We start from the raw sequence: 27,595 nt of genomic DNA on the forward strand, positions 1-27,595 counted from the left end.
TTCTGTTGTTGGTGTCTTTGTTTACTCACTGTCTCTTTCTCCTACTGAGTCCTCCTTTTGTATGTCTGTAATAATAATAATAATAATGATAATAATAATAAATCCTAATATGTCAATTATGAGTGAATTCTCTGTCCTACAGAACAAGAGAGGGGGGAAATGCATCAACTCTAATGTGTGTGTTTGTGCAATTGGTTTCTGCCTGTTATTTTGGAATAAATAAATGTGTTGCAGGATATAATATGAACATTGAATCAAGGAGCTGCAATGCTTTGCTATGGGTGGGTTTTTATTTATGAAGGAATAAAATTAGAGTTCTGCTCTACAAGGCTAGTTGGCTTGTAGAGCTTAATGTGCTCCTGAGATGAAATAATGTGTCTCAATTTAGGCAAAAGAAAGGTATTTGGTTGTTCCGTCCTTTAAAATGGACAGGAAAAACAGGACAAATATGAAAATTATTATTTTAGATTGGCCTTTTCTGACTGGTGCCCTAAAATCTGGAAGACTACAGCTTCTATCAGCCAGTGTCCTGAATTCAGCAATAAATTAGAACATTGTAATAAAGTGTTACTGGCAATAAAATTTATATGATAATATAAATTAATATAGCAGGAAATTATTGTTAGTGAATGGTCGCTGTATATTTAGTATACTCTCATGCTATGTATACATTATGTAATGCTGTCTGAATGGTACACCTCCTTTCATCTTCTTGGGCTTTTGACTTCCCTGCTGGCCCTCAACTGAAATCAAGAGGACTAGTCTGCAAAAGCTTCTGCAACAACACTGTTGGTTTTTAAGATGCCTCAAGACAGTTTAGTATTTAGTACCCGCCATATAAATGTGATTCCTCTATGACTGGCGGAAGAAGAAATATACATGTGAGACTTTTCTCTCTGCAGGTAATCTGACCATAGTAAACATCAAGACGGATACAAGTAAGAGAAATGTTTCTAGCATATATGTTGGAATAGGAGACAGAAGGGGGTAAAAAGGAAGAAAGGACCAAGGCGGTAGTGTATAAAGGAGAGGTTAAAAAAAAACCCTAAAAGCAGGAAAAATACCAATACTTTTCTTGACTGTGGACATGTATAACGCTCCTTACCTCATGTGTAGTTTGCTATCACAATATTTTATTACAATAAAACAGAAATCAAAGTTACTTGAACACTGCTGTCATTTGTGGGAATATCTCAAGATTCAGTTTACTATCCACCAACTATTATGAGATTTATTTCCAAAACTATCAATATATTTTTAAACAAGTAAACCCCAAGCATTTTAAAATAGGTGCACAGGGTCACTCATCCTATTGCAGAGACATTGGGTTGAAGCCAGATACCACATTGATCATACTTAATTATATATAGTTCTACTTTGAGAAGATCCATTCAACTCAACAGAACGACTAATATAAGTCCTATTAAGCTAAATGGATCTCCTCTAAGTATGACTAAATAATGCTAATGAAAACCTATGGAAACAGTAACTGGTCAATACTCTAGCTTTTTTCATGGCCTTTTTGTTTGTTTTGGTCCATCTTAGGGCCTCCACAACAAACCTAGAGGAGCACTTATTAAAGAATAATTAAAATAGAACATTTCAAAATAATTATAATACTTCTAAACAGCATGTTATGCAAACATGCACAAGTCATAACATAATTAAATCTTTCTAAAGCATGTGTTAAAGTTCTTCACTGAACCAATATGAGGGTCTATATGACCCTCATTTCTCCTCTTATCGCAGTTCAAGTGAACCACTATTTCATTTCTTAGTGGCAGAATCAGATGCTAGAAAAGATACTAAAAAAGATACATTAGACCATAGATGTCTATTCTCTATCCTTTTTCAGATTGTTCCCTCCGGTATATTAGCAAGTTCTCTATTTAGCTTGGTTTTAAATGACTCAGGCTTTGGCAAGTGTACTACTTTAAGGAGACTTCCATAAATCTTTGGGTTGGTTTAGTACAATAAAATAGAGATAGTCAAACATAGAGAAGATATTATAAAACTGTTCACTCTTAATATCCTGATGCTGGCTGTTTATCTTATAACTATGCTCTACTTAATGAACCTTTCCAAGAGGCAATAATGTGAGGCTTGACTTTGATTAATGATCACTATTATTTCCTAATAGCTGCACAAACTTACATTTTAAAACTAAATATTGTCTTCCCCCGAATTAGCACATTTTTAATTAGACAGATCACTTCTCTCATGTTGCTTTAAATTGTCAATGAAATTAAAGAACTAATCCTAAATACTCTTAATACCTGGAAATTCTACCAAAAGCATAACAAATATTTTCATAGAATTTCTGTCTTTGGGGGAGGAGGGTCAATTGCAGCAAAACCAACAGAGTCTTATGACATCTTAAAGTTTAGCAAGCTTTATTGGACATAAGCTTTCATAAAAGCCTGTATCTGAAGCGAGTTGGAATCTATGAAAGTTTGAGCTTAATAAAATGTGTTAGTCTTTAAAGTGCCTTAAATGTTTTGATAATATTCATACTACATTCTTAGTTTTGCGTATTCTCCCAAAGATCCTTGACCAATGTTTTTAATAATAGTAGAGCATTGCTCCTCTTAGAGAAATGTAAATTGCACCTTCCTTCCAAAATATCTAAATTGCCAGTTGCAACAACAGAGAAAAGTGAACTGTGGGATCGCTTAGGGATCTATTCTTTAGGGAGATGGCTTAGAGGGCTAGTCATGAAGTGGTAGAGTAATTTATTCCCTTCAGAGTTTGATTCAGGGTTTTTCCAGTATCTTCATGCATTTATCTCCCACCTTCTGTTAACATATTGTATACAAATGTGGCATAGATGGGATTAGTATTTCAAATGTAAGAATAATATATTTTAAGTGCTAGCATTACTAGGACGCAAGTATTCAGTATCTAGACTACATACTTGGTTATGTTAGTAGTAAAGCAGGAAGTGGGCTATATCTATATTCTAGAGAGCACATGACTAATAAACTGAAAGTGGGGGCACTAATTGTATTCTTACAAATTAAAAAAATATGGCTATGCTTCACAGTCTGGTTTTCTTTTTTTATAACCAGCTCCATACTAACTTAGCTTAGAGATTTTAGAATCAAGGTGTTAAGGAATGTTAAACCTGGTGATAAGACTTGCTCCTTTGATGACTATAGCTTTGTAAGTGCCATACCAAACAGAATGCTTGGTTTCCAGAGTGGAAAAGGATGGGAACTATAGGATGTTCCATAGCTGTTATCTATTTCCATAACCTTGGGTCCCCCCACCTTATGATCCCTAGTTTGTGCAATCATAATTTTGAAGGAATAGGTTGATGATAATATACATTAAAATTCTGCAAGTTTGAAGAATGCAAAATTGGTGGATATACACCCGGGAAATGTATACCGTTGTACTTTCCATTTTTATAATGAGTACCACTGGGTATTGGACAAAGCCCATGTCTCCTCATTTAAGATGGCCTGAAAATAAGTATTCCTCCTGCAAGGCTCCTGTTTCCACCTATCTAATCCCCATTGAACACTGTGAGACTTACGTCTTAGTTAAGATGCATAGGATTTCATAGTTTCATTGTTTTTGGTAAGTGTCTGAAGTCAGTGGCAAAACAACAAAAAAGGCAAACCTGACTTGGCTTGGCCCCTCTCAGGCTCCTCCTAATTAGTACTTTTTAATTAATCTTTATGCCTGTTTTGGATTTTTTAAATCATTATTTCTGACTAGGTAATATGGAATGCAATTAGCTGTTGCTATATAAGGAAGAATCTAGTATGCTCAAAATACACATTATTTGTTTGCTAGAGCTTTTTTAAAAAAAATGTTCAAGATTCAACAAGTGCATGCTAGCCTATGGTGTAATCCAGGTCTACACCATACAACAACAGCTTGTAGAATTCAGATTTTTTTTTTTTTTTGGAAAAGGAACTAAAAGCAATAATTTTATTTTTAAGAAATGAGAAAGCAAAGAGTGCTTTTTAACATGGTAATTGTAGGTAACTATGTGGAGGAGGGACTCCGCAGCTTAGTTGCAACTAATTTTTAATGCACTTTTCCAAACTCAGATGTCCTTCTTCAAAAAATTGTATTGCCGTAACCTTGCATGAAGAGACAATTGCTGATGACTCCCATGTAAGTGGGGTAGTGAATCTATTTCTAATTTTAGTCAGTTTTTAAAAGAAACCATTCAAAATGTGTAACCTCTTTTGTGATTGGAATTCAGTGCCTTGAATAACTCTTTGAGAACTCAGTCTACAATATTTACAGTCTACAATGGACATGAAAGTTGGAAGCAACCACTGGAAGGAAGACAAAGCACAGCAAAACTGATCACTTTTATTTGTTAGGAAGCAGTCCCTTTTTGCTAAGTGTGAATCTTGCCTAGAGGCAAGGTTTTCCCTTGAATCTCTCAGCCCTTTTTCATCCTGGAAAATGTTTGGAAAAATGGTAAAATCAGTCCTCATCCTACAAAAATGGTGGGAGAGGGACTAAATTTAATGACTTAACGTCACTGTGATGGGTAGTCAAGAGACTCATTGCAGCTCCAGGCCATTTATTCTTTTTTTTCCTCTTCAGAGCAATGGCGGTGATATCACTCACATGAGTGTCAGTGATAGGGATGTAACTCACTGAGGCCTTCTACACAACAGCATAAAGAGCTGGTGTGGGGGCATGGGAACCACATACCGTTTGCCTGACTCTGCCCCCACACCGCCCCCATGCTGTCTGCCTGGCCAAATGCCAGGGGGCATCACGCTGCATTTTTGGCACAGTGTTTACACATGTTGCACCAAAGAAGCAGTAAAAAGGGCGCTCTTTCTGTGGTGCAAAAAGGAGCCATTTTTTGTGGCTTCTTTTAGTGCCAGGGGAAGACCAGATGAGGGCATAGCATGTAGTTTCTGTGGCCCCAATCTGGTGAGAAAAGGGGCGGCTGCAGGTTGCTCCAAAGGGGCGGCCTGTTGAGCCCCTAATTTTCTTCTCAAAGTGAGCAATTAATAATTTCAGCAATTTTCATCCCGCTGTAAGAAAGTCTTTAAAAATCACAGAGTTTTTCAATTGCTATTTCTAGTATGAGACTGATTCTGTGCAAAAATTGCATGTGGTTGTTATGCACAGAAAACAGCACGATTTATGATTAAAAATGTTTGAAAGCAAAAATAATAATTCTTACACAGAAAATGTGTTTGTAGAATATATCCCCAATTACAGCATTTTCTTTGCAGAAATCAACATTTTCTTGAGTAGAAAATGCTGTTTTCTGCACAATATAATTTACAAATTGCAAAGATTCTCATCAGTCCATGATTCCTCTCATCAGGGTTTCTCCACATTTGAAAAACATGTTTTTTGACCATTTTAAAATATTTTCTAAACTTCTTTCCATCCCCACTCAGTGAGATATAGGAACAGGGCTTTACATTATTTGAACAAAACAAATTAAAATAAAAACCTCTGTGTGTGTGGGGGGGGGGGAATGGACAGTGAAAAATTTTACAGAGGTTGGCAGCTTTGAAGGCAGATAACCTGGTATGTCATACTCCTGAGGATAAGAAATGTAAATATTCCTTCTATGCCTAACATTCAACAGAGTTGGCCAAAGCACAGTCATGCTTCTGTTTCTTTGGCTCTCAGACTTCTTTGGCTCTGGAGCTTCTTTGGCTATTAGTGTTGTTTTTTTTTCCGGGGGGGGGGGAGTGTTTTTGGTTTTACCCCCAAGTGTTCTCTGGGGATGTGGGGACATTTTGGTACCTCTTTATCCCCTTGGATCATTTTAGGACCTGGAGAGGTTTTTAAAAATAAGAAGTTAACATTTCCAGTCACTTTCTGTTGCTTAAAGAAGACCTCTCCTGACCTAAAAAAATGTTCCGTGCCAGAAAACATGGCAAAAATGCTCCAAGGGCCAAACTACATGTCACAGGATTACAAAGCATAAAGTCATGACAATTAAAACCATATTCAAGTGGTCTAACTTCTAGCATGTAGTGCGGATACATTCAGGATACACTTGGGAGAATTTGGGGGCAAAAATGTTAGAATGCAGGTTTAGAATACAGGTTACAGCAGGCATTTGAGATCAGAGCTTGATAAAAGATAAAATGTAAGCTACAAATGAAGAATCAAGAACAGGAATGTTTTTCCCTGCTGAGCTTTAATTGTGACAGCAGTTTGATTGCACTTTAAGTATGATGGGTCCATCCTATGGGATTCAACATTCTTTCTTTGAAGTGCCTAAAATTTCCCTCTAGAGAATTCTAGTTCACCCTTCTCTGAGTTGTTGCACTAAAGATATTCAGGAAAGGATTCCAAAGGCTTCACCAAACTACAAATCACATGATTCCATAGGATGGGGACATGACAATTAAAACAGTGTTCAAGTGGCCTAACTACTAGTATGTTGTTTAGATACATTCAAGAGTATTGTCAGAAAAGAGGAAGTCAGATTGAGGCCAGAGGTGCTTCACTGAGCAGAGAACTAAAGTCGGATGTCACAGTTTAGATAGAAGTTCACAAATCAAACAAGACACAATCTTTTTTAGCTGACTGCAAGGCATCTAGTGTTCACTTGGAAAAAAAGGTTATATAGGTTTATGACCAAGTACATGGTGAAAAGTGCTTTGTCAAGCTTGGATGAAAATAACCAATAAAAGTTTAAATTTTATAATCAATTACCATCACAGAAAGAAAAAAAAGGTTATGTAAATATGTCAGTCAGGTTGGGTATGGGTTCCTATTGGAGAGTCTATTGCCACCACTCTAATATAAATATATTTTCCTCCAACCTCTAATGCATCATGTTATGGTCACTCTCTTTATCTGTCTTGTGAGTATTATAGCAAAAGAGTATTGCTGCTTTTTTGAGACTGAGAAAGTGTTAGAATACACATTTGCTACAATAACCCTTTGCATACTGATATAGATTAACACTGCTATGAATTTTATCTTTTTTGAATTTTACCTGTTGAGATTAACTACATTTCAGTAAATTATTGCTATGAAGTAGCTGTGCTTTTCAGCCTCATAGACTGACTTGATTATCCAGAGTTCAGGAATATAGTGTGTGTGTGTGTTTGTCTATAAAATATAGATGTAGTAAATGCTCCTTGTACTTCACTAATTAATCAGAGTGCGTGGCAGTTGGTCTGAAACATGCATTTTCATACTCCTACAACTGTTGTCAGTAGAATGCAAGAAATTTGCTTGAATTTTCCACTGATGACTGCAAAAATGGACTAGTACTGTCATGATCTGATCTGTTAAGAATGCAGCATTTAATTTGATGCTCTACAATTACAGATATTTACATAACCTCTAGATTCTTCTGTAAAATGCTCTAGTGAGATTGTATTCCTGTCGAGGAGAAATGTCTTTACCATATTAGATGAAACTTTTATCAGTGTATTTCTTTGAAATAGATTTTTAGGATGCTCATGTAAGATCATTTTGAAATTATCACACTTCTAGTTAAGAGCAGGACTTACAAACATTAAATACAACAGGAAATGCAAATGTGAGATGCAGAATTCAAAATGACATACAATGTTTCTTTGAGATCAACCACTATGTGAAGGATGACACTTCATCCTGACTTTCCCATAAAGGAAGCCTCCCCATGTATTCTTGATTTCTTCTTTGTTTGTTTCCCCAGATGGAATGCCATTTGTTTGGTGGGTTGGTCATGCCAACGAAAAGCATCCTTACTGGGGAGGGTCTATTCCAGGAGTCCAGCAGTGTGCATGTGGATTAGAAGAAAGCTGCTTGGATCTGAGATACTTTTGTAACTGTGATGCTGATAAAGAAGAATGGTAACGATGAGTTTTTACTCTAGTTTGTTATTATTTTTCCATATGCATACATACTATGAATAGCATGAAAGACAAATTAAACTGCTAATTATTTATCTTTCTTTGAAGGCCTTTGTTGGTTCAACACAGTCAAATAGGAAAGAATCACAGCTTGATTTGTGTGTGTGTAGGGGGGGATCTCAGCTTATTTCCCACTGCTGCATATACCAAATGTGGGGAATTCTGCTTATATCTCACTTAGTGCCATCAAGTGTCAGGCAATCACCACTGTCAGTAAAGCTGGGGGTCTTTACACCTAACCCATGAAATGTGAAGCTTTCCCACTGTTCTCTGTAAAAACTCAGTGTGAAAGCTTTCCCTGATCTCAAACTCCATGACATGTAAATATTTCATCTTGTCCCTCTTGTCATACACTAACTGTGGGGTCAGTCTAAATGCCCTTAAGATTCCTATGAAATGTTATACTACTTTTATCTCCAACATGACACCACAGTCCAGTGCTGCCATCACAGGCACTTTGTTTGAAAACTTCATAATACAGAAGTTTAATGTGATGTAGGTGGTATCGAAAAAAGGAAATAATTGAAAATGATTTGGTACTGAAAAGTCAGGCTCTGACTTCACATGTGCCACAGGTCAAGTTATAACTTCAAGCAATGATGAAGAGGTATTATTGATGGGCATCCCTTCACCTGTGTTGAATTTCCGCCCCATCTCAATGAGCAGGCAATGGCTTTTGGTGATTTCTCCTCTTTAGCCTGCATATTGGCCTCCTTCACTGACATGTGTAAACATATCTGTTCTCACAAATGGCCCTTGTTCCATCTGTGCATGTGTGGAACTTTGCTTCTCTTCACATATCTATAATAAGTATCTGAATCTCTTGAGAAAAAAATAAAAACATAGTAGATTTATTAAACTATTCACATTTGCTTAAGTTTAATAACTTATATGTAGTTTAGAAAAGAGAAGAAAGCTTGATGGTAGGGAGGGGAGAACACATGATGTATACTGTAGAAGCCCTGTAAATTGTGCTGAAAAAGTTACACTTTGAAAAATAAGGATTCCTCTCCTTTTTTATGCCTGACCTATATTATAGAAAAAATATAGCTATATAGTAGAAATCAATGATGAATTTGGTAGGAATAAAGTGGATAAACTGGAAAATGCACAAAAGACCAGAGCTAAAATTGTCAGGCTAAAAGGAGGAGGCTAAAAAAGAGTTGGCATGTTCTGTTTATAAAAGAAGTGGTTCACTGCTGCTGTGATAAAAAAGTATATATCATTCTTAATATGTTGAGCTGGGGATGGGCAAAACCAGCTATACACAATGATAAATCTGGCCCATCAGATGTCATCCTTTTGGTGTAAAGTGACCTTTCTTTTCCATTTCTGCAATAATGATTTGTCTACTGGGGAGAAGACCTTTGAGGCCAAGATACATTTTATGGACCTCAGATTCACAAATAATGTGTTTGGTGAAATACAAACAGAAGTGTTTAACCAAACCATGGTAACATTTTGTTAACTGTTGGACCTCAATATAATTTACACCCTAAAAGCATATCAAACTGTGCAACAAACAAACTGAAGCAAAAACCATATACATGTACCACCATCATTAGAACTCAGAGACTATAGTTTAAAAATGCTTTAAATAGGGGTTGAAATGAAGCTAGTGTCAATATGGCCTTTAAGGAGAGGATATCCCATAACTGGAGTGCCACAAGAGAACAAGACCAGATAATTTGAATTTAAAATGTCAGCTGTTTATGTTATTTGTCATATCAACCAAGCTCATAAGACCAAAACATGGAAAACCAAGGTTTAAATCCAATGCTTAATTCCAACTGGGGTGAACCAGTGGGGTCATTAGCTGAATGGAAAGTAAAAATGTAAGTAAACCATATTGATTGAATGAGATTATTTTAGTTGGGAGCAGCAATTAGATTTAGGCCAAAAATATATGCTTAATATCATTTTCAAAAGATGCCATAATGTGTTCTGAAAATATGAGATTTGTAGTTGTTTTGCTGTTCCTTCAAGTCATTTCTGATTTACGGCAACCCTAAGGCAAACTTATCACAGGGTTTTCTTGGCCAGATTTATTCAAAGGGGGTTTGCATTTACCATCCTCTGAAGCTGAGAGAAACCCCAGTGGGTTTCCATGGCTGAGCAGGAATTCAAGCCCTGGTCTCCAGAGTCCTACTCTAATGCTGAAACCACTTTACTATTCCATCTTATGGAATACAGGAAAATCATAAAATCATAGAAACATAGATATGGAAAAGACCACAAGGGCCATATAGCCCAACCCCTGGCCATGCAGGAAAACAGAATCAAAGCACCCTCGACTGTTGTGCATCCAGTCTCTGAGAAATATGTTCCACTGTGAACAGCTCTTACTGTCAGGAAGTTCTTCCTAATGTTGAGGTGGTCTCCTATTGTTTGAATCCATTGCTCTGGATCCTATTCTCTGGAGCAGCAGAAAACGAGAATATTGAACAAGATTGTTTAACTTCTTGTAATACTACCTGAGATATCCTAGACAGACTGTGGAGATCTTCTGAGACCCCTTAGAGGATTATGAGCAAGATAAGTATAAATCATGACTTGGTTCATTATTTCATAGTAATGAGAAGATGCCCATTTTCCTCTTCTTTAGAGCACAATAAGGTTGGTTGGTTGGTTGGTTTTGGCCAGTATTGGAGACTGTCTATGTATTTTTATGCAATGACACACCTATGTGAAATGCTGAGTTCTTTCTTGGACTATGAAGAAATAGTAGCACTGGGAAGGCTGTTTGCATCTTTCAGATCAAGCAGCCTGTCCTTTAGAGATTGCTTTCTCTGTGTGCTGAGAGCCAATATGGTGAAGTGGTTTGAGCACTGGACTGAGATTCAGTTCTCAGCTCAGCCATAAAACCCACTGAGTTGAGTGACTTTGAGCAAGTCACACTCTCTCAGACTTGAGGAAGCAAATGGCAAACATCCTCTGAACAAATCTTGCCAAAAAAACCCCCATGATAGGTACACTTTAGGAATGCCATAAGATCAAAATGACTTGAAGACACACAACATCAACATACAAAAAATTGGAAAGATGCTAGTTTTACACAGATGCTTCTTAAGCAAGTTGTAGAGAAAGCACACACCCCACCCCCACCCCCACCCCACCAAGAAAACAAAGAACTTGAGGTGTTAGAAGGATGTCTCAGTTGGAGGTCTCTGAAGAATCCTCAGCTGCCTATCTTACCATACCAAGACAGCCTGTGTCAATCAAAATCTAGCCAAGATCCCCCCCATAGTTTGAATGTGCAGAAACTTGATACATGACATGTGATTTGCTGAAAATGGTAAGATAGCTACATTCCCCAAGTACACTAACATTAATTTGTGGTGGCAGTGCAACCTTCCTTTGAGATCCAGATTGTAGCAGAGGGGAGGAAGGGATGTCCCTCAGCTGAAGCAAAGTGCTACAAGCTCCCTCTTCTGGGTGTTGGCTTATACCTGGGTCACATCTGGTGCAGCTCCTATTTCTTTAACCAGGATTTCTAAAATACAAGACAACAAACAACAGAAACTTGAAGGGGTTTACTTTTTTTTCAGTTAGAGAACCAGTGTGGTGTAATGGTTTGAGCACTGAAATATGACTCTGGAGCCTAGGGTTTAAATTTCCACTCATGGAAACTCGATGGGTGATTTGCCCACTCAAAAGAAGGCCATAGTGAACCCTCTCTGAACAAATCTTGCCTGGAAAATCTCATGATGTGCCTTAGAGTTGCCATAAGTTAAAAATGACTTGAAGGCATACAACAACAAATATGTCTTGATAGTTAAGGCATCTATTCTAATCAAGAACAAGAATATCTGCTAGTATTCAATTTGGAAATATTGAAATTTGCACAATCCCTATATGGCATAGCTTCTTTGGATAGCCCTCTAAAAGAGATCGCAAGTAGAGGGACAGAAGAATTATTAAACAAGAAGATTTATTGAGCTGCATTAAGAATGTCCTTAATGTGGTGATCTTCCAACATCACTGTCATTACATTATTGCCTGCAGTACCTTACAGTCTTGGTGGTTGAACTTCTTTAAAGGATATTTGATTACTGCATGATGATAGAAATTAATTAAGCTACTATCCCATTGCATTTTTAATCTACATTACTTCTAGTCTCAAATTTACTGGATCTGAAGTTAAATTTCATTGGCTTGTTTCCCATTTACCTCACTGTAGACATATGCTGATAGCACATTTTTCTAAGTATACTTTATCTATCACAGGTTTCATTATATATTTATGCCACTGAGCTCACCTATCCACTAGAGGTTTCATTAATGTAAAAGTTGAAAATATACCAGTAGGGTACCATAAGGCACAAAATGATATTTAATGACACTTCTATCCTACCATCTGTTGGGGATGAGAAATTTTGAATATTCTTCATAGATTAATGGCCAACTTCTCTAATAGTACAGGATCCTGGAATACAGTACAATTGGGGAGTGGGAAGATTCATCCCTCTCAACTCATTTATTACACATGACAAAACTGTTATACAGCTTCTTATTTGTCTCCTAACTATGCTATGGTGTATAATTTCATTCACTTACTTGATGCAAATGTGAACTAATGGGCCACATTCAATACATGTCATGAGTTACGTCCTGCAGGCTGGCTAATTTCCATATCATTTATATATTCCCCTGTGAGTATCCATGTTTATGGATGTGCTCATTGGGAATATGATGTGAAAGTATGTGATGCAGCAATCTAGGTAAAACTAGACAAGTCAGTTTTCTGCTACCAAATTGCACCCCCCCCCCCCCCCCCGCTGTATAACATCCAGGGGTAGCTGTGCCGGCCATACAGTATATCTAGTCAAAAATCTACCAAACAGTGATGTTTATCACACTATACTCTTAAAGTGCTACTATTCCACTTTGACTCCTCTAGCTGCCTCCTGTTGCATTCTGGGATTGGCAGTTTTAAGGAGGGGTATTTAGAATTCTCAGGCAGAATTCTCAGGAGTTTTCCCAAACTCTGTTTGGAGGCTTTTGTGTCTACCAGCACCACAGCCATTGTGTAAATGGAGCAAAGTCCAACATGCAAAGTCCTCACTCAGCATTAGCTCATTATGTTTGTGTAAATGATTTATTTTTGTCATTATGTTTTATATTGAAATAATAAGCACTTCCCATTTCCTGCTATGGAATGTACAGTACAAGTGCAGAGATTCCTTCAAGTATACAGATACTTATAAAGAGAGCAAAACTATATTCCTGCATTTACTTCCCACCTGTCATTTTTTTATATGTGGATATGCTATTATGTGCAACAGTCATTGAAAGAGATTCTCACAAGGAGTGTGCACAACATATGCTATTTGGACATGCTTCAATTGGTTTCACAGAAAAGCCCTACATCAGCAACCTTCAAAGTTGGACTAATCTCTTTGGCTACCCTTGAAAACCTTTTGAAAGATTCAGCTGGTACAGCATGTTAAAGGCTGTGATGTGAAGTCTACATTAATTTCAATGTTTATATCTCTGGACAATGTTGAGTTATGCGTACGGAGAACATGGTTTGAATCTCAGCTTCTCAGAATTTCAGATGTGTTACAGACCAGTTCTGTTACTATCACTTCAGTAACAACAATAGGATCGACTCTACCATTAGTCAGAGTGAGGAAGATGTCCATGGTATTGGGGCAAGGCAGCAAATTGTTACTTATTTAGTTTAATATGAGTGTTTTTTGTTTGTATGTTTGTTTTGCTACAAGGAACAAGGAAAGTTACTGTCAGAAATTTTACTTCATCTTCACTATCCCTTTTGAACTTAAGTCTCTACACAATGGACCACTCTCCTTAGGCAACTTAAGGTATAGCCACTCTGCAAGATTAAAGCAGTTTGACACCACTTTAACTACTACAACTCTATCCTACAGGATCCTATGAAACACTACAGTGCTGACAAACCAGACTGAATACCACACGAAACTTAAAATCCCAGGATTCTGTAGGATAGTGACATGGCCATTGAATTGGTCTCAAACTGCTTTAATTCTGCAGTGTAGCTACACCCTAACTGTCTTGGACTAATTGTGAACAAGAAGCACAATGATTTGTACCATCACCACTCAAGTGGCATCTGGTTCCTGAAAAATGACACTCAGTTGTCTTTTCTCTCCTGAGGAAACCCCATAACATATTCACCCTGTGCTGTCAGAACTGGTACATATACATGGTTACAAGCCCCCTGGCTTTTGAATTCTAGCCCTAACAAAGATTGTCACAGTGGCAGGAAATTCTTACTTATCACTTTTTGGTGTGTGACATGGCGTTGCATTTCCTTCAGGATTTTCCTTCCTATGTGCAACTATATATTCACAGTAGTTAATAAGAATAAGCTGCCACAGCTTACTGCTGTTCCTCCAATGTTCACAATTGGAATTTCTTCCCTGGAGCACCAAACACAAGCCATCAGCTATAGAGATCCCATGTCCAAATCTGGTTCATGAATATGTTGCCTTCCTGGTTTGCACAGAAAAGGAGCAGAGAGGACATTAGCAGAGCATAGTGGTTATTCCACTGATGCTTTAACTCCTTACAGTTCTTTTCATTGTCTTAATTAGACATTACCTGAGTTATTTATTTATTTATTTATTTAGGTATTCACCCACAAGGTTCACATGATTCAGAATGTGGCTATCGGAGATTGGGCTGGCCTGGCCAAACCATACTATGCATATTACAATAATTTTTTAAAACAAATTAGCTAGCTACTGATTTGCCCCCAAGCCCAAATCAAGGCGGTTTTACCTGGCCTAAAACAGCTTGGTATTCAAATAGCTGAAGGCATGTCTTTCTTTCTTTCTGTGCCTCAATCAAAGATACGGTTCATACCCACAATGGAAAGGGTTTCTTTCTTTTTTTTCAGACGTTCCTCTCTGTTAATGGAACATCCTTTCTGTAGAAGAGATGTGGATAAGATATGTTCCAAAGGCCCAAAATGTTTGAAATAAATAAGCAACAGGATTTTAACCTGCATGCACTTTGGAGATAGTGGGTGCAGTTTAAGAAATTGAATTGATAGTAAAATAAATATATCTGTTTATTGTTGGTTTTTTTTCCTACAAAGATAAATGTTTGGGGTTTCAACAGTTAATCCAATTGTCTTTTCTATATGTGTATTTATATCTGTCTATCTATTCAGGACCAATGATACTGGCTTCCTTTCCTTCAAAGAACACTTGCCTGTAAACCAGATTGTCATCACTGATACAAACAGACCTAATTCTGAAGCTGCCTGGAGAATTGGACCTTTGCGTTGCTATGGAGATAGTGAGTATCAGCGCTTTTCAGTTACCTTATGCACAGGCTGCACAAAAACTATGTGTGTCTAGACACACACTCATTCATCCTACTGCTTGTTCTACTGAGCATAAGCTCCTTAATATAATTTCAGTGTCTGATTTGTTTCTGGGCATTTATTTAAAAAGAAGAAGAATGGTTTTGTGATATATTTTCAAATAAGGTAGGTGTTGGAGTTAAGAATATAAGCCAAGCCTCACTGGTAAGACTGAAGGTCCATCTCCTCGAGCATTTTCTTACCATGATAGGCCTATGGTAATCCCAATGATTGCAGTATACAACCCTTCTAGCTGTGTTCCCCAGCAACTGGTATTAAAAGATTATGAGATCTAAGATCTTCAAGGGAAGGCTTTCTTTTCGTCCCACCACCATCACAGGCTTGTATGGTGAGGATATAAGACAGAGCCTTCTCAGTGGCTGCTCCCACCCTCTGAAACATCTTCCCACAAGAAACTAATTTGGCTTACTTCCTGATTTCCTTTCTCCACCGGGAATTTTTGTTTAAGCAGGCTTTTACTGGTAAGCAGGGAAGGTTCTTATTTAGATTTTTAAAAACTTTTGTATGACTTTTAAATGATTTCCAATTGTTTGATATAGAGATTCCTAACTATTTTTAAAATTTTAGTGTTCAGATTTTTTAACTCATTCTCTTTGGAAGACACTTTGGTTCCCACTCAGGGAGTAAAGTGGCATATCAATGAAATAAAGTAAAATACATAAATAAGAGACATGTAGCCTCTCATACTGGATGGAAAATGTAGCTATCACAATGACTACCATGCCACAGCCTTAGATTCCAATGTTTCTAGAATGTCTCTGGCCTGTTACAGACTGTGTACAGTGCTTAGGAATGGAGTGTGGCTTTGGCGCGACCTCCAGACTCTTAGGACCCATGCATCATTTAAATAACATACCTTCAAAGAGACCCGAAGCAGCTTTATTTTGGCAGTCTGTAACAGGCCTCTAATTCTTTACTAAAATCACTTAAAGTGATAACTGTCATTATATCTCATGGTAGTGGTTACTACTGTCGAACTATGCACAGTGTGAAGTATTTCCTCTTATTTGTTCTGAATTGCCCACCATTGAGCTTCATGAGATTACCCTGGGCTTTAGAATTGCGAGAATGTAAGAAAAACATTTTTTCTCTCCATACTATGAATAATTATTATGCACCTCTGCATAACTCTCACAACCACACACACCAATCTGACATTTACATCAAACCATCAATCATGATCCCAAGATTTCTGTTTGTGGACTGCTAAAAAGATGTGCCTTTGCAACTTCTTTCATTATCTGTTTTAGGATTAACTATAGGGAAGGTTGTTGCTATTTGCAGGACAGTTCTGGAATTCAGCTTCATTCATCACTGAGTCCTCGTACCTTCTCTTCCCCACCTTTCATGCGGAGTTCACTGCAGATATTTCCTTCTTCTTCAAAACTGCAGTATCATCAGGGGTCTTCTTGGAAAATTTAGGAATGAAAGACTTCATCCGAATTGAAATAAGCTGTGAGTGTGCACACTGAAAATGTTGGCATATTGTTCATTCTAGTGATCTGAGCAGGGAGAGGGGGTATACAGCTGTTGATTTAGTATCTGTACTATGGCAGTGCTGGTATCTTTCTGTGTGTCTTCATATGAATGTACATAAAGCTTCAAATGTTTCTGTCCCAGGTGGGAGTAATACATTTTGTGAAAATTTGGTACCCCAGTTGGGAAATGCCCTCACATCAGAGGCCAAATTACCATCAACATTGGGTTAATTTTAGCACCAAGTTCAAATGCAGATTTTTATTAAAGCCTTTTAGGGTCTACTCATTTTATGCATTTCATACATATGCTTGATTTTAATTGTTTTAACTTATTTTGTTAAGTACTTCCATATATTTTTATTTAAATTATGCTAAATCATTTAAACCTTTCATCTGGTATGACACTCATGGATATAGAGTTAGATATAAATATTTTAATAAATTAAAATAAAATATATGTAGTGAACAGAAGAAAATTTAATTAACTCAGTGGCAGCTCTGTTGTGTTCTTGCCATTTGCCATCTGGAGTAGAACACCGAATGGCTGCTTTCCATGATATTGTATTATATCAGTTACCAATTGCTTGCTCCTGTTGATATTAGATGATGTTAGCTCCTGTTAATTGTATTTATGCAATATGTCATTGGAAAGCAGTTGACATGCAAAGAAGCATGAAATAAGAGATCAAAAATATGCACAGTCATTTTTTGTGTGAAGTATGTCAATCACACAGACTCATTCTGGGCTTGAATTGCAATTACTGCCCAGCATATAAAGAGGGGAAGAGAACCCAACTAGTAAGTTTAACTCATCTTTTATTCTGCTAGGTTAGTCTATTAATGAAAGTTGGATCATGTTGTGGCTTTAAAGTGAAATAAGGTCCTTCTGTTCCATATTCCATCAGGGTGAACAAACGGGGAATGAAATGCTATCATTTCATAATATGGTTATAATAATTTCAACATAAAATTTAATAAAATAAAGCCCCCAAGGCCTTTTGATTCATTAAACCCATGGTAAATGCCATGGTGCATTATCACTAGGTAATGAGGTATGGTTTAGTATTAATTGCATATCAAAGTTCTATTTGGTTGACACTTCAGTATGCTGTATTTCATTCTCAAGGGCTATTACTTTATTTTATTTTTTCAAAAGCAAGGCCTTGACATGAAATGATAACAAAATAATGCAGTCTGTCAAGACAAGAGTTTTAATACATTTTGAAAAAATAAAACAAAGGATTCAGCTGTTATAAAATGGAGCAGACATGCTGCTAGACATTTCATTACGCTATGGATATCTTTTGAGGAACTTGTTGGGTCAAACTAATTTTGAAGACAGGAGGCCCTATTTTACATGTAAAAAGCTCAGTTACTGTGGGTGCATTTGTTACCTATTTGGATGTAAAATTTGGCATACCTGAACTTACTGAAATGAGTGGCTTACGTATGAGATGACAGAAGAGACTGCAGAAGGAAGAGTGAGGCCCAAAGCACATGGCCCAGAAGGAGTGGCCAGAGGCCACTCCGCCCGCAATCAGACAGGGACCATGGTCACCCCATGGCTCACACCTGAAGCAGGCCACTGCCTCTGTCCCAAGCAGGCTGCCAACAGGAGTGGATGTAATCTGCTCTTGAAAGGTCTGGCTTTTCTCAGCTTGGCACAGCTTCTGGATGCTTTGGGGGCCTGCATCATTTCAACGCCACCCTCTCAAAGCAACCGGAAACCACTTTATTTGGCCTGTGTGTTTCAGGCCTTAGATAGACAATTCTCTGAGCCATTAGTGTGAACTCGAATTTCATGGGAGAATGGTTATGAATTAATCCAATGGTGCAAATTGTGTGTCCCACATGGGGACATGACTAGTGCAGGCATTGTGACTTCCACAGACCTGTCATAGGCTCCCACATGACCACCACCCCAAGTAATTGGTGAAAACCATTATGTTGTGACCAAAAAACATATTTTCAAGATGTTAAAAAAAACCCTTTGCATGGCTATTGTATGCTGTTTTAGGGAGCTGTCCATTCTGAAAAAGCAAAAAGGCAAGAACCCCTAAATAACTGATGAAGCAAAAGGAAGTGACATGTCATGACATCAAGTAACAAAAATGCTGGCTGTGATATAGCCATCCAGAGCCAAATGAGCAAAAAATCAAGCAATGTCACAGTGGCAAATCTATTGAAGCTTGCTCCTTAGGGTTGGAGGAGGAATTAGGGGTTAGGCAGAATACATTGGAGGCTATAGATAAAGGGAGGGGAGAGAAATTTTGTTTGGTTCACTTTTTAATATGAACTGACTTATTTGGATTTCTCAAGCAAATGTGCAAACCAGCACTATCATTATATCAAGGCCTTGGTCTACAAACTGAGGCCAGGTAAAGACAGGCAAAAAGCACCATCCTGCAGGCGGGGTGAGGGCTGAGCATCCCCACACTCAGAGCCCTCCCTGCACTGCCTGGGCGCCATCTTGGTGCGCAGTCATTCAGACAGTGCATGCAATGATGACGTCCCTTTGGCACAGCGCCCAAACGGTGCTGCACCAAAGGGGCATGATCAAGCTGCCCAGCAGCGGCTGTGGTATCTCTTTGCAGGCACAAAAAGGAGCCGTAAGAAAATGTCTCCTTTGTGTGCTCTGCAGAGGCTGGATCGGTGCTGTGGTGTGAGTTTGCCGTGACACTGATCCGGGGCAGAAAGGGGCGGTCTCTTGCTGCCCCTTCCTGCCTGTTTGCACAGGGCCTGAGTCAAAATACCCCAGAAAATATATAATTGAAAATAAGCATTCGTAAGACATTTGTATACTGTTTTGTAATTGATAAAAAGAGAAATAGGATCTGGATATGGGTTCTGGATTTATGTTTCTTTCCATGAACCTCCAAAATAAAATGTAAAAAATTAGTTTCTCATTTCTTTACCAGAATACATCTTCTCTTAGCTTACTTTTTATGACCTGATTCATTTTACTCAGAATACCAGAGATATGTAACCTTTGTGCTTTGTGTGAGATATGTGTGAGATGTATAACCCTTTTGTTGGCTCAGTTCTTCCAAAGCTGAGTTGTGCAGGTTCTGGCATGGCAGTGATTTAAGCAGCAGAATAATCTCTCTGATAATCATATTGTAGCAATCTCCATAGCTGGAGCTGGCTTCACTTAAATAGTTAGGGAAAAGATCTTCCTGGCTTTAGTCAAACTAAAAAAAAATGTTTTTTTTTTTAAAAAAAAAAACAGAATTGAAGAGGGACTTTTAAAAGCACAAACTTAGTTTATTTTAATAACAGATTTAAACTGATATTAAATCTTCACATCATTTGAAAGCTGTCTAATTTTGAATAATTTCTTATCCCAAATGATTGCCTATGATGTCTCAACAAGTCAGTCTTATCTTTGAAAATATACAATTCAGTTTGAGACTGTCATTTAATATTAATCTATCAAGAGAATCAGGGACTTGGATAAAATGGGATGCACTTTTTGCAAGCATATTAATTTTTCACAAACATCTCCCTTCCTTTCAGCATTTTTTTCCTTGAAAGGTAGGAATAACTACTCTTATTCTTAATTGACATAATGAAGTCACTGCATAGCTAAAGATGACAAAATTTCTCATCCATTCTCTCTTGATTTGGATCAGGTTTCAAGGGTTATTTTTTCTCTCTCAAGGGAAGTTCTTCATTTTCTACACTTTTATTTAAAAATACTGCACACATTTTTGTACATATTTTGAAACATATACATTTTCCTATTGACTAAACTGTTTTTGTGCATGATTTTAACATTTATTTATTTATTTATTTATTTTCTGTCTTTCTCCTATTATGGCACCCAAGGTAGCTTACAATATAAGTTAAAGCAAAATATAGATTAAACAATACATAATACAAAGTTAACAATTAAATAAACACTTATATGAAAACTTTAATTTACCACAGTGGAAAGAGTAGTCAAAACATAACCAAGAAGATAAAAAAAATACAACCCACCCCAGTTAAAAGTCATTCTTGCAATGGACAATTAATAGTCAGAGGTTTTATTAAGAAATAAGCACTGATAGTCAACATCGGCAACCAAGTTACATATGTGTAAGTAAGTAAGTAAGGTCTCCTAGGCTAATCCTTCTCCAGTCCACCTTAAAAGCCAGCACCCAGATGGGGTGGAGGAGGTCCATTCAGCTTCTCATTGGGGCACAAGGAAGAGGAGGTTTTCACTACCTTCCACCAGTCAGTGAAGCTGGGCAAGGAACTGCAAGTAGTGGGTCCATGTTAACTCTTCACCTAACAACTGATTCAATGTGTTTACTCTAGTTGGAATTAACTAATGGGATTGAGACCACTCTTTGATGATTATTTTATTTCTCTGAAATGCACTCTAAATTAAAGCTTTTGATGGCAGGATGCACATTGTCTCATGACTATTAGTATACCTTTTTTCATGTAATGCAACCCAGTGATGTTTTTACAGTGCCATATCAGGATGAGGGTGATGCCTCCTCTCTTACTCTAAACTGGTTTTGTGATATGATGCAGCCAACTATGTTATCATGACAGGTCCTTTCTTCATCCCCCTGCCCAGTCTTCGTGTGCTTTAGGTTTCCCCCCCGCTAGGCCAGACTCCTGCAATGACTTTGAGATTCTTTTTGTTTCTTTTCTCCACTAGCCATACATATTTTCAAGGCCATCATAACTTCATCTCACTTACTTCAAAATTTGAGAAATGTAGAAACAATTAGCATCCTTCCTGAATTTCACTGTGGCCCTTTCAATCTGGCTGAAATCATTTTCTTCCCTCATACAGCTCCTAGTGTTTTTCTTTTAGCCAAGGTAGATTCCATGGGTAATGAATCTGTTACATTCATAACAAAAGGAATAACCAGGAGAGTAGCAGCAAAGCTTGTTAATTTTTTGTTCCAGGATTTGACATATGTTCTGATTAGCAAACTATTTCATGTAGAATAGTGGATGAGAATCATGCTATATTGTTGTTGCTTGGCCCAGTTAAAAAAATCCTGGGTGTTTATATAATTCTCATCAGTATTGACAAGAGATGTTCATATTTCTCACCTTATTCTTTCCAGCTCCAAAAGAGATCACCTTCAGAGTAGATGTTGGAAATGGGCCAGTAGAAGTCACTGTCCAGTCTCCAGTGCCCTTGAATGATAATCAGTGGCATTATTTGCTTGCTGAGAGAAATCTCAAGGAAACTTCTCTTCAGGTGGACAAGCTTCCAAAGAAGATTGTTGAAGCACCCACTGAAGGACATTTCCGATTGCAGCTGAATAGTCAGCTATTTGTAGGTAAGGATAGCCAGCAAATGTTTATTCATGTTTTACAGATGTGATTGTTGAAGACTGTCTTTCTTTTAGTTACCAGATAATTAAGGTCTTTGGTTACCTATTTTGTTTTGAGAGAATCTTAATATGCAGGACTGCATCAAATAAAGCCAAATCAGAAGAATGTACCTGAATTTAGCAAGAAACAGCTTCAGATTCAAGCAGCCCAGTGAGGCCCGCTCGATATAGCTACCTGTATTGAATCCCAGAGATGTTGTCTTAGCAGATAACTGAAGCCACGTAAGGGTTCCTGTTAAGTATCTTTGTCTACCTAGACCAGCTCTCTGTCAGAACTGGCTCTGCTTTTTAAAGGTACTCTTCTGTTTTTTTTTTTATAACCACTTACCTTTATGAGAAGAAGCAACAGGAGACACTACTAGAGACTCACCTTCCTAATCTGGAGGAAATAGAAGGGCACTTCAGAAAGCCATGTTGCCACAGAAACAAGTACTGAAGTCTCCTTTTGAGTGGCACCAGCTATACCCATTCTCATCATTTGTTCCCCCACCACCACCACCAAAACCATACTGACATGGAAATTCTGAGAAAGACATGTATGTAATTGGAAACCATGATAAGGCAGGAGTGCCAATTGCATGGAGCTCTTCATAGTCAGAGACCCTTTGCAGACCTTCCCCAGTAATGTTTCTTAACCAGGTTGGCAGTTGTGTCTGCATATTTTTTTATAATTTACCATCAAGAATTTTTGCTGTAAATTCTGAGGGCAAAATATAAATAGCCATTCTACACCTTAAAGGGAGATGCATTGCATTTAGAATCTCAGCTAGATATATTTGCATAAATACAGTAAGGATCAATTACCTTTGCTGCACTGAGCTGTTGAAGGTGTGACTTGCACTCACATGACAAGGTTTTGGAAGCCTTCTTGCCAGAGTGGTGAAAATATCATACACAGAGAGAGAGACCCTGTAGGATGTTTGTGTGTGTGATAGGAGCCCAGATGGTGCAGTGGTTAAATGCCAGGACGGCAGCCATTCACAGCCACAAGGTTGTGAGTTCAATCCCAGGGGGTCCAAGGTCCACTCAGCCTTGCATCCTTCCATAGGCCATTAAAATGAGTAGCTTCTTGGCCTTTTGACTAAGATGAAGTGTGTGTGTGTCATTAAAAGTAATATAATGAGTAACTAGCTTGTTAGGGAATGCTTAAGTGCACTGATAAGCAGAATAGAAATGTACTTGCTATTGCTATTGTGTCTTTGCTAGAATTTTGTTCATAAGTCTGTAGGGCAGGACTGAATAACTACTAGGGGTTGGTGAGCTTCATTGACTTTCCATAGGGCCAGATGATGCAGCGCCAAAGGGGCACCACACAACTGTGCTGCTGTGGTTATGGGGCCCTTTGGAGGGCACAAAAAGGAGCCACTTTTTGCGGCTCCTTTTTGTGCCCTCCAGAAGCTGATTGGGGCTGTGGCGTGAGGTTGCTGTGGCCCCAATCCAGCCAGGAAAGTGGGACAGTCTGTATAGCCCCTAAGTCTACTTCCTGAGGTAGCTAATTCACTCTGCCTAGCTAGTTCTAGGATGGAAAAAAAGTATTCCCCCTTATTTGTTCTTTGGCCAAACGAATAAAAATAATAATTAAAAAATGGTTCCAATATTCAGGAAACCCAGCCAGGAAAATTAACTGAGAAGCCAGAGTTTTGAGCAGTGTTCACCAAGGATTAATAAATCTTGGAAGTTTTTGCACAAAAATTCTATATTTTTTGTATTTCCAGAAACACACATGGTGCCATGTGGAAAAATAATGGGCTTTGCCAATGAAAACGTGACTTCTTATTTTGTTTTTGCAAAATAACCAGCTATATTTCTGTGCAGAATGATTTTTTGAAATACTTCTGGTTGTGCAAATGCCAGATGAAAATCACATGGCAATATTGATTTTCTACTTCAGTGAGGAGAAAACAAAAGAAATGATTCATCTTTGAAGGTTAAGAAAATTTAGATCCCTAGGCCAGTCCTGGCTGAGCTTCCCCTAGCCAAAATGCTGCTGTGTATGATGAAGATGGCCTCAATGAGTATTTCACAGCTATCCTCTCAGTGCACATCATGAGAAAACCTTTAATAGGGACTTTATTTGCTAATGACTGGATCATTTCAGGTATACAGATTTTATTCTACTCTCTCTCTCCCTTGTACAGGGGCAACTGCCTCCAAGCAGAAAGGTTTTATGGGTTGTATTCGGTCCCTTCATCTCAATGGGCAGAAACTGGACCTTGAAGAGAGGGCTAAAGTGACCCCTGGAGTGAAACCTGGGTGCCCTGGTCACTGCAGCAGCTATGGCAATCTTTGTCACAATGGAGGAAAATGTGTGGAGAAGTTTAATGGCTACTTGTGTGATTGCACCAATTCACCATATGAGGGACCATTCTGCAAAGAAGGTAAGATGAAGAAATGAATTGTTAGACACCCCCCACTAAAGTTGATCAGAATTCCTTATATGAAGCTACTGAATGGAAGCTATTAATGTTCTGTGGGGAAATGTTGACTTTTAATGTCACTTTTCAATGATTAAAACCTCTTGGCAAATTTTGTATAATTAAAAATTCAGTCTGATTGTTTAGTTTCAGAATGGTTAAATAGAGCCTACTTGATATCAGGTAGCTCAAGAATGCATGACATCCATATCAGGATGAACCATTACAGGGGCAGGATTTAAAAAAAAAACATAGAATGGGACGTTTGTCTTTGCATCCAGCAGATGAAACTTCTTCAGATTCATTTCATATCAAGAAAGATATTCTGGGAAGTGAGAAATATTGCTCTGGAGGCTAATATATATATATATATATATATATATATATATATATATACATACACACACACACACACACACACACACACATATAATAACAGTGCAAACAGACCTAAATGATTTGTGGTACTTCTTAGGGTGCTTATCTTTCAGTTAATATCAATATGCTTAAATATCATCTGAGCATCTATGCTAGAGTCAACCCCAAATATCTTCCTGCTGGAAGAAAATAACAAAATAGTGCCTCCCCCTCCCCCCCCCCCGCCATTCCATGTATAACAAAGAGGGCACACCATCTTGTTCTGAAGTAGCCGTTGAACCACAACATTGGCAATGAAATCAGATCCTTCACTGCACTTGAGAGCAGCAGGTCAATTTGGAGAACAGTGGGTGCAGGATTGGTTCTGTGGGATATATATCTCTTAGATATAAGGTCAGAAGGAGAAGCTGGGGGACTATCACTGTTGCCTCACTTTGCATAAGGGAAGGTTGGTCCTATTCAGTGCATGGTCTCTCCATGCCATTAATGCATTTGAGGAGCCAAATAGAATCCAGCTATTTCCAGCTATATCCAACTGCACCGCAGAATTATTGCAGTTTGACATTACTTTAATTGTCATGGCTCAATACTATAGAATTCTGGAATTTGTAGTCTTGTGAGGCATTTAGACTTCTCTGTCTGAGAGCTCTAATGGCACAACAAACTCCACATCCCAGGATTCCTTAGGATGAAGGCATGATGGTTAAAGTAGTGTGAAACTGCATTAATTCTTCAGTGTGGCAGCGACCCCAGTCTGAAATATCTTCCCAGGGCTGCCCTGTTAACATTGCAGTGCCTGGTTCAGGTTCTCCCCACCCAATCAAGCTTTGCAGCCCTTTTAAACTGTTCCTCTATATCAGTGGTTCCCAATCTTTAGTCTTCCAGATGTTTTGGATTTCAACCCCCAGTATTCCTGACTGTTGGCCAAGCTGGCTAGGGCTTATGGGAGTTGAAGTCCAAAATACCCGGAGGACTAAAGTTTGGGGACCATTGCTCTATAGTATCAGTCATTCCTACATTGTGTTTCTCCAAGAGGAGAAGGACAGGAGAAAGAAGAGGGCAGGAATTCTGCCTGGCCATGATATTTTCCTTGTGTCTCCAAATTTGTAGCATTGTAAGGGCTGAAACACTGGGGGGGAAAATTCACATCTAGAACTCTCATATTTATTATGTTGGCATTCCTTTGATTATTTTGCTTGCCCTTTTTCTTTTTCTTTGGATGCTTATACTGCATTTCTAGATGCTGAACTGAAGTTGTTATTTTTAAGTTACTGCAATGCTAGAAATTTTGGGACTAAGGGAAAATTCCATGCTGGGGTTCAGTATTCTTAGAGCCAGCGTGATGTAGTGATTTGAGTGTTGGACTATGAAGACCAGGGTTTGAATCTTGGATCGCCCATGTGAGCCCATTGGGTGACCCTGAGCAAGTCACATTTTCTTAGCTCCAGAGGATGGCAATGGCAAACACCCTCTGGAAAAAAACATATCAAGAAAATGCCATGATAGGTTAACCTTAGAGTCACCATAAGTTGGAAACTACTTGAAGGCACACATCAACAACAACAAATTCTTATTTGGAGGGTACAGCCCTCAATTTGCCCCCTCCCACTCTGAAGATGCCAGCCACAGATGCTGGCGAAACGTCAGGAAGAAACTCTTCTAGAACATGGACACATAGCCTGAAAAACCCACAAAAAATTATGCCCCCTCCCACTTAGCTACACAACTGCTTCTGAACCTTGGATGGCAGGGAGCAAAATCAATTAGCTATGCTATTTCCAGTTCTGATGGTGAGCTCCTAGACCCCTGCAAGACTGTTAAATTTCTCCTCTGCCTGAAGAAACTCAGTTAATAGTCCCTCTGAGTTCTTTGTCAACAAACAGTGTGGAAACTTTTGAGAAGCTCTTTGTGCACAGCTCCAGAAATGATAGAGATAACATATAAATAAATGCAGTCAACCCATGATATTTAATGAGGGGATTTGCCCCTTGCCTCATCCAGCTTCCTCAGATGCATAGTAACATGTAGGACAATAAATAATTTAATTCCAGAATCCCAAAGTAGATAAGAAAAAATTCACAGTCTGTTTCAGTCAGCCTAGAATTTCAGACCTGGGTCACATGAATTATTTGGGATGCTCAACATTCCATATTTCGCTGAACTCAATGCATCAGCAGAATATTCCATCAAGCTCTAATTATTTGCCACGCTTAAATAGGACAACTCTGTAAATTGGAGATTTCATCTTATCATTCACCTTGGGAGCAGCCTAAGAAATTAATGTTCAGTATTCAGGTAATTGTAACTCAAATTAGATAGAGAGGGGAGAGGAAAATGGTGTCTAGAGGAGTGAAGACAATGGTTTCATAGTCATCTCTCAATAGATGTTGACTTTACAGAGAAAGAGAGAGAAAGCATGCTTTAGATATAAAGATTCTTTAGGGAAATGTCCAAATAATCCTCATAATCTCTGTCTGTTTTGAAATCACAGCAAAGCTCTATTGGAGCATTTCAGTTTTAACTAGTACTCTTGCATACAGATATCCTCCTACATATAAACATCAGACAGGAATCTACCTGTTGTAAGCTAGTAGTGTCCTACTAAAATCAGTAGAGTTTGGTCTGGTTAAAGTAGCAGGAAGTGCATCTGACAGGCTGAAAAGGGGACTTTGGAAATTTACATGTATGCTTCTTAGACATATGTGCTAATCTCTTTGAAATTTTTAGTCAGAAAACAACCAACAAA

At 38.2% G+C, this 27,595-nt stretch overlaps 1 protein-coding gene across 2 annotated transcripts in view; it reads left to right on the forward strand.

Moving 5' to 3' along the window:
- The window catches only part of LOC149313993 (contactin-associated protein-like 5), a 508,214-nt gene that overhangs the window by 403,185 nt on the left and 77,434 nt on the right, over positions 1 to 27,595 (forward strand). For both annotated transcript variants that reach the window (XM_089520319.1, XM_089520320.1), the window contains 5 exons: positions 7,643 to 7,799; positions 15,019 to 15,146; positions 16,519 to 16,689; positions 21,785 to 22,003; positions 24,196 to 24,435. In XM_089520319.1, coding sequence (XP_089376445.1) covers positions 7,643 to 7,799; positions 15,019 to 15,146; positions 16,519 to 16,689; positions 21,785 to 22,003; positions 24,196 to 24,435 — 915 coding nt within the window. The remainder of the gene's footprint in view (positions 1 to 7,642; positions 7,800 to 15,018; positions 15,147 to 16,518; positions 16,690 to 21,784; positions 22,004 to 24,195; positions 24,436 to 27,595) is intronic.

The sequence above is a fragment of the Sceloporus occidentalis genome, unplaced genomic scaffold, assembly GCF_023333645.1.
Source record: "Sceloporus occidentalis isolate IW3139 unplaced genomic scaffold, rSceOcc1.0.p SCAF_4, whole genome shotgun sequence".
Classification (NCBI taxonomy): domain Eukaryota; kingdom Metazoa; phylum Chordata; class Lepidosauria; order Squamata; family Phrynosomatidae; genus Sceloporus; species Sceloporus occidentalis.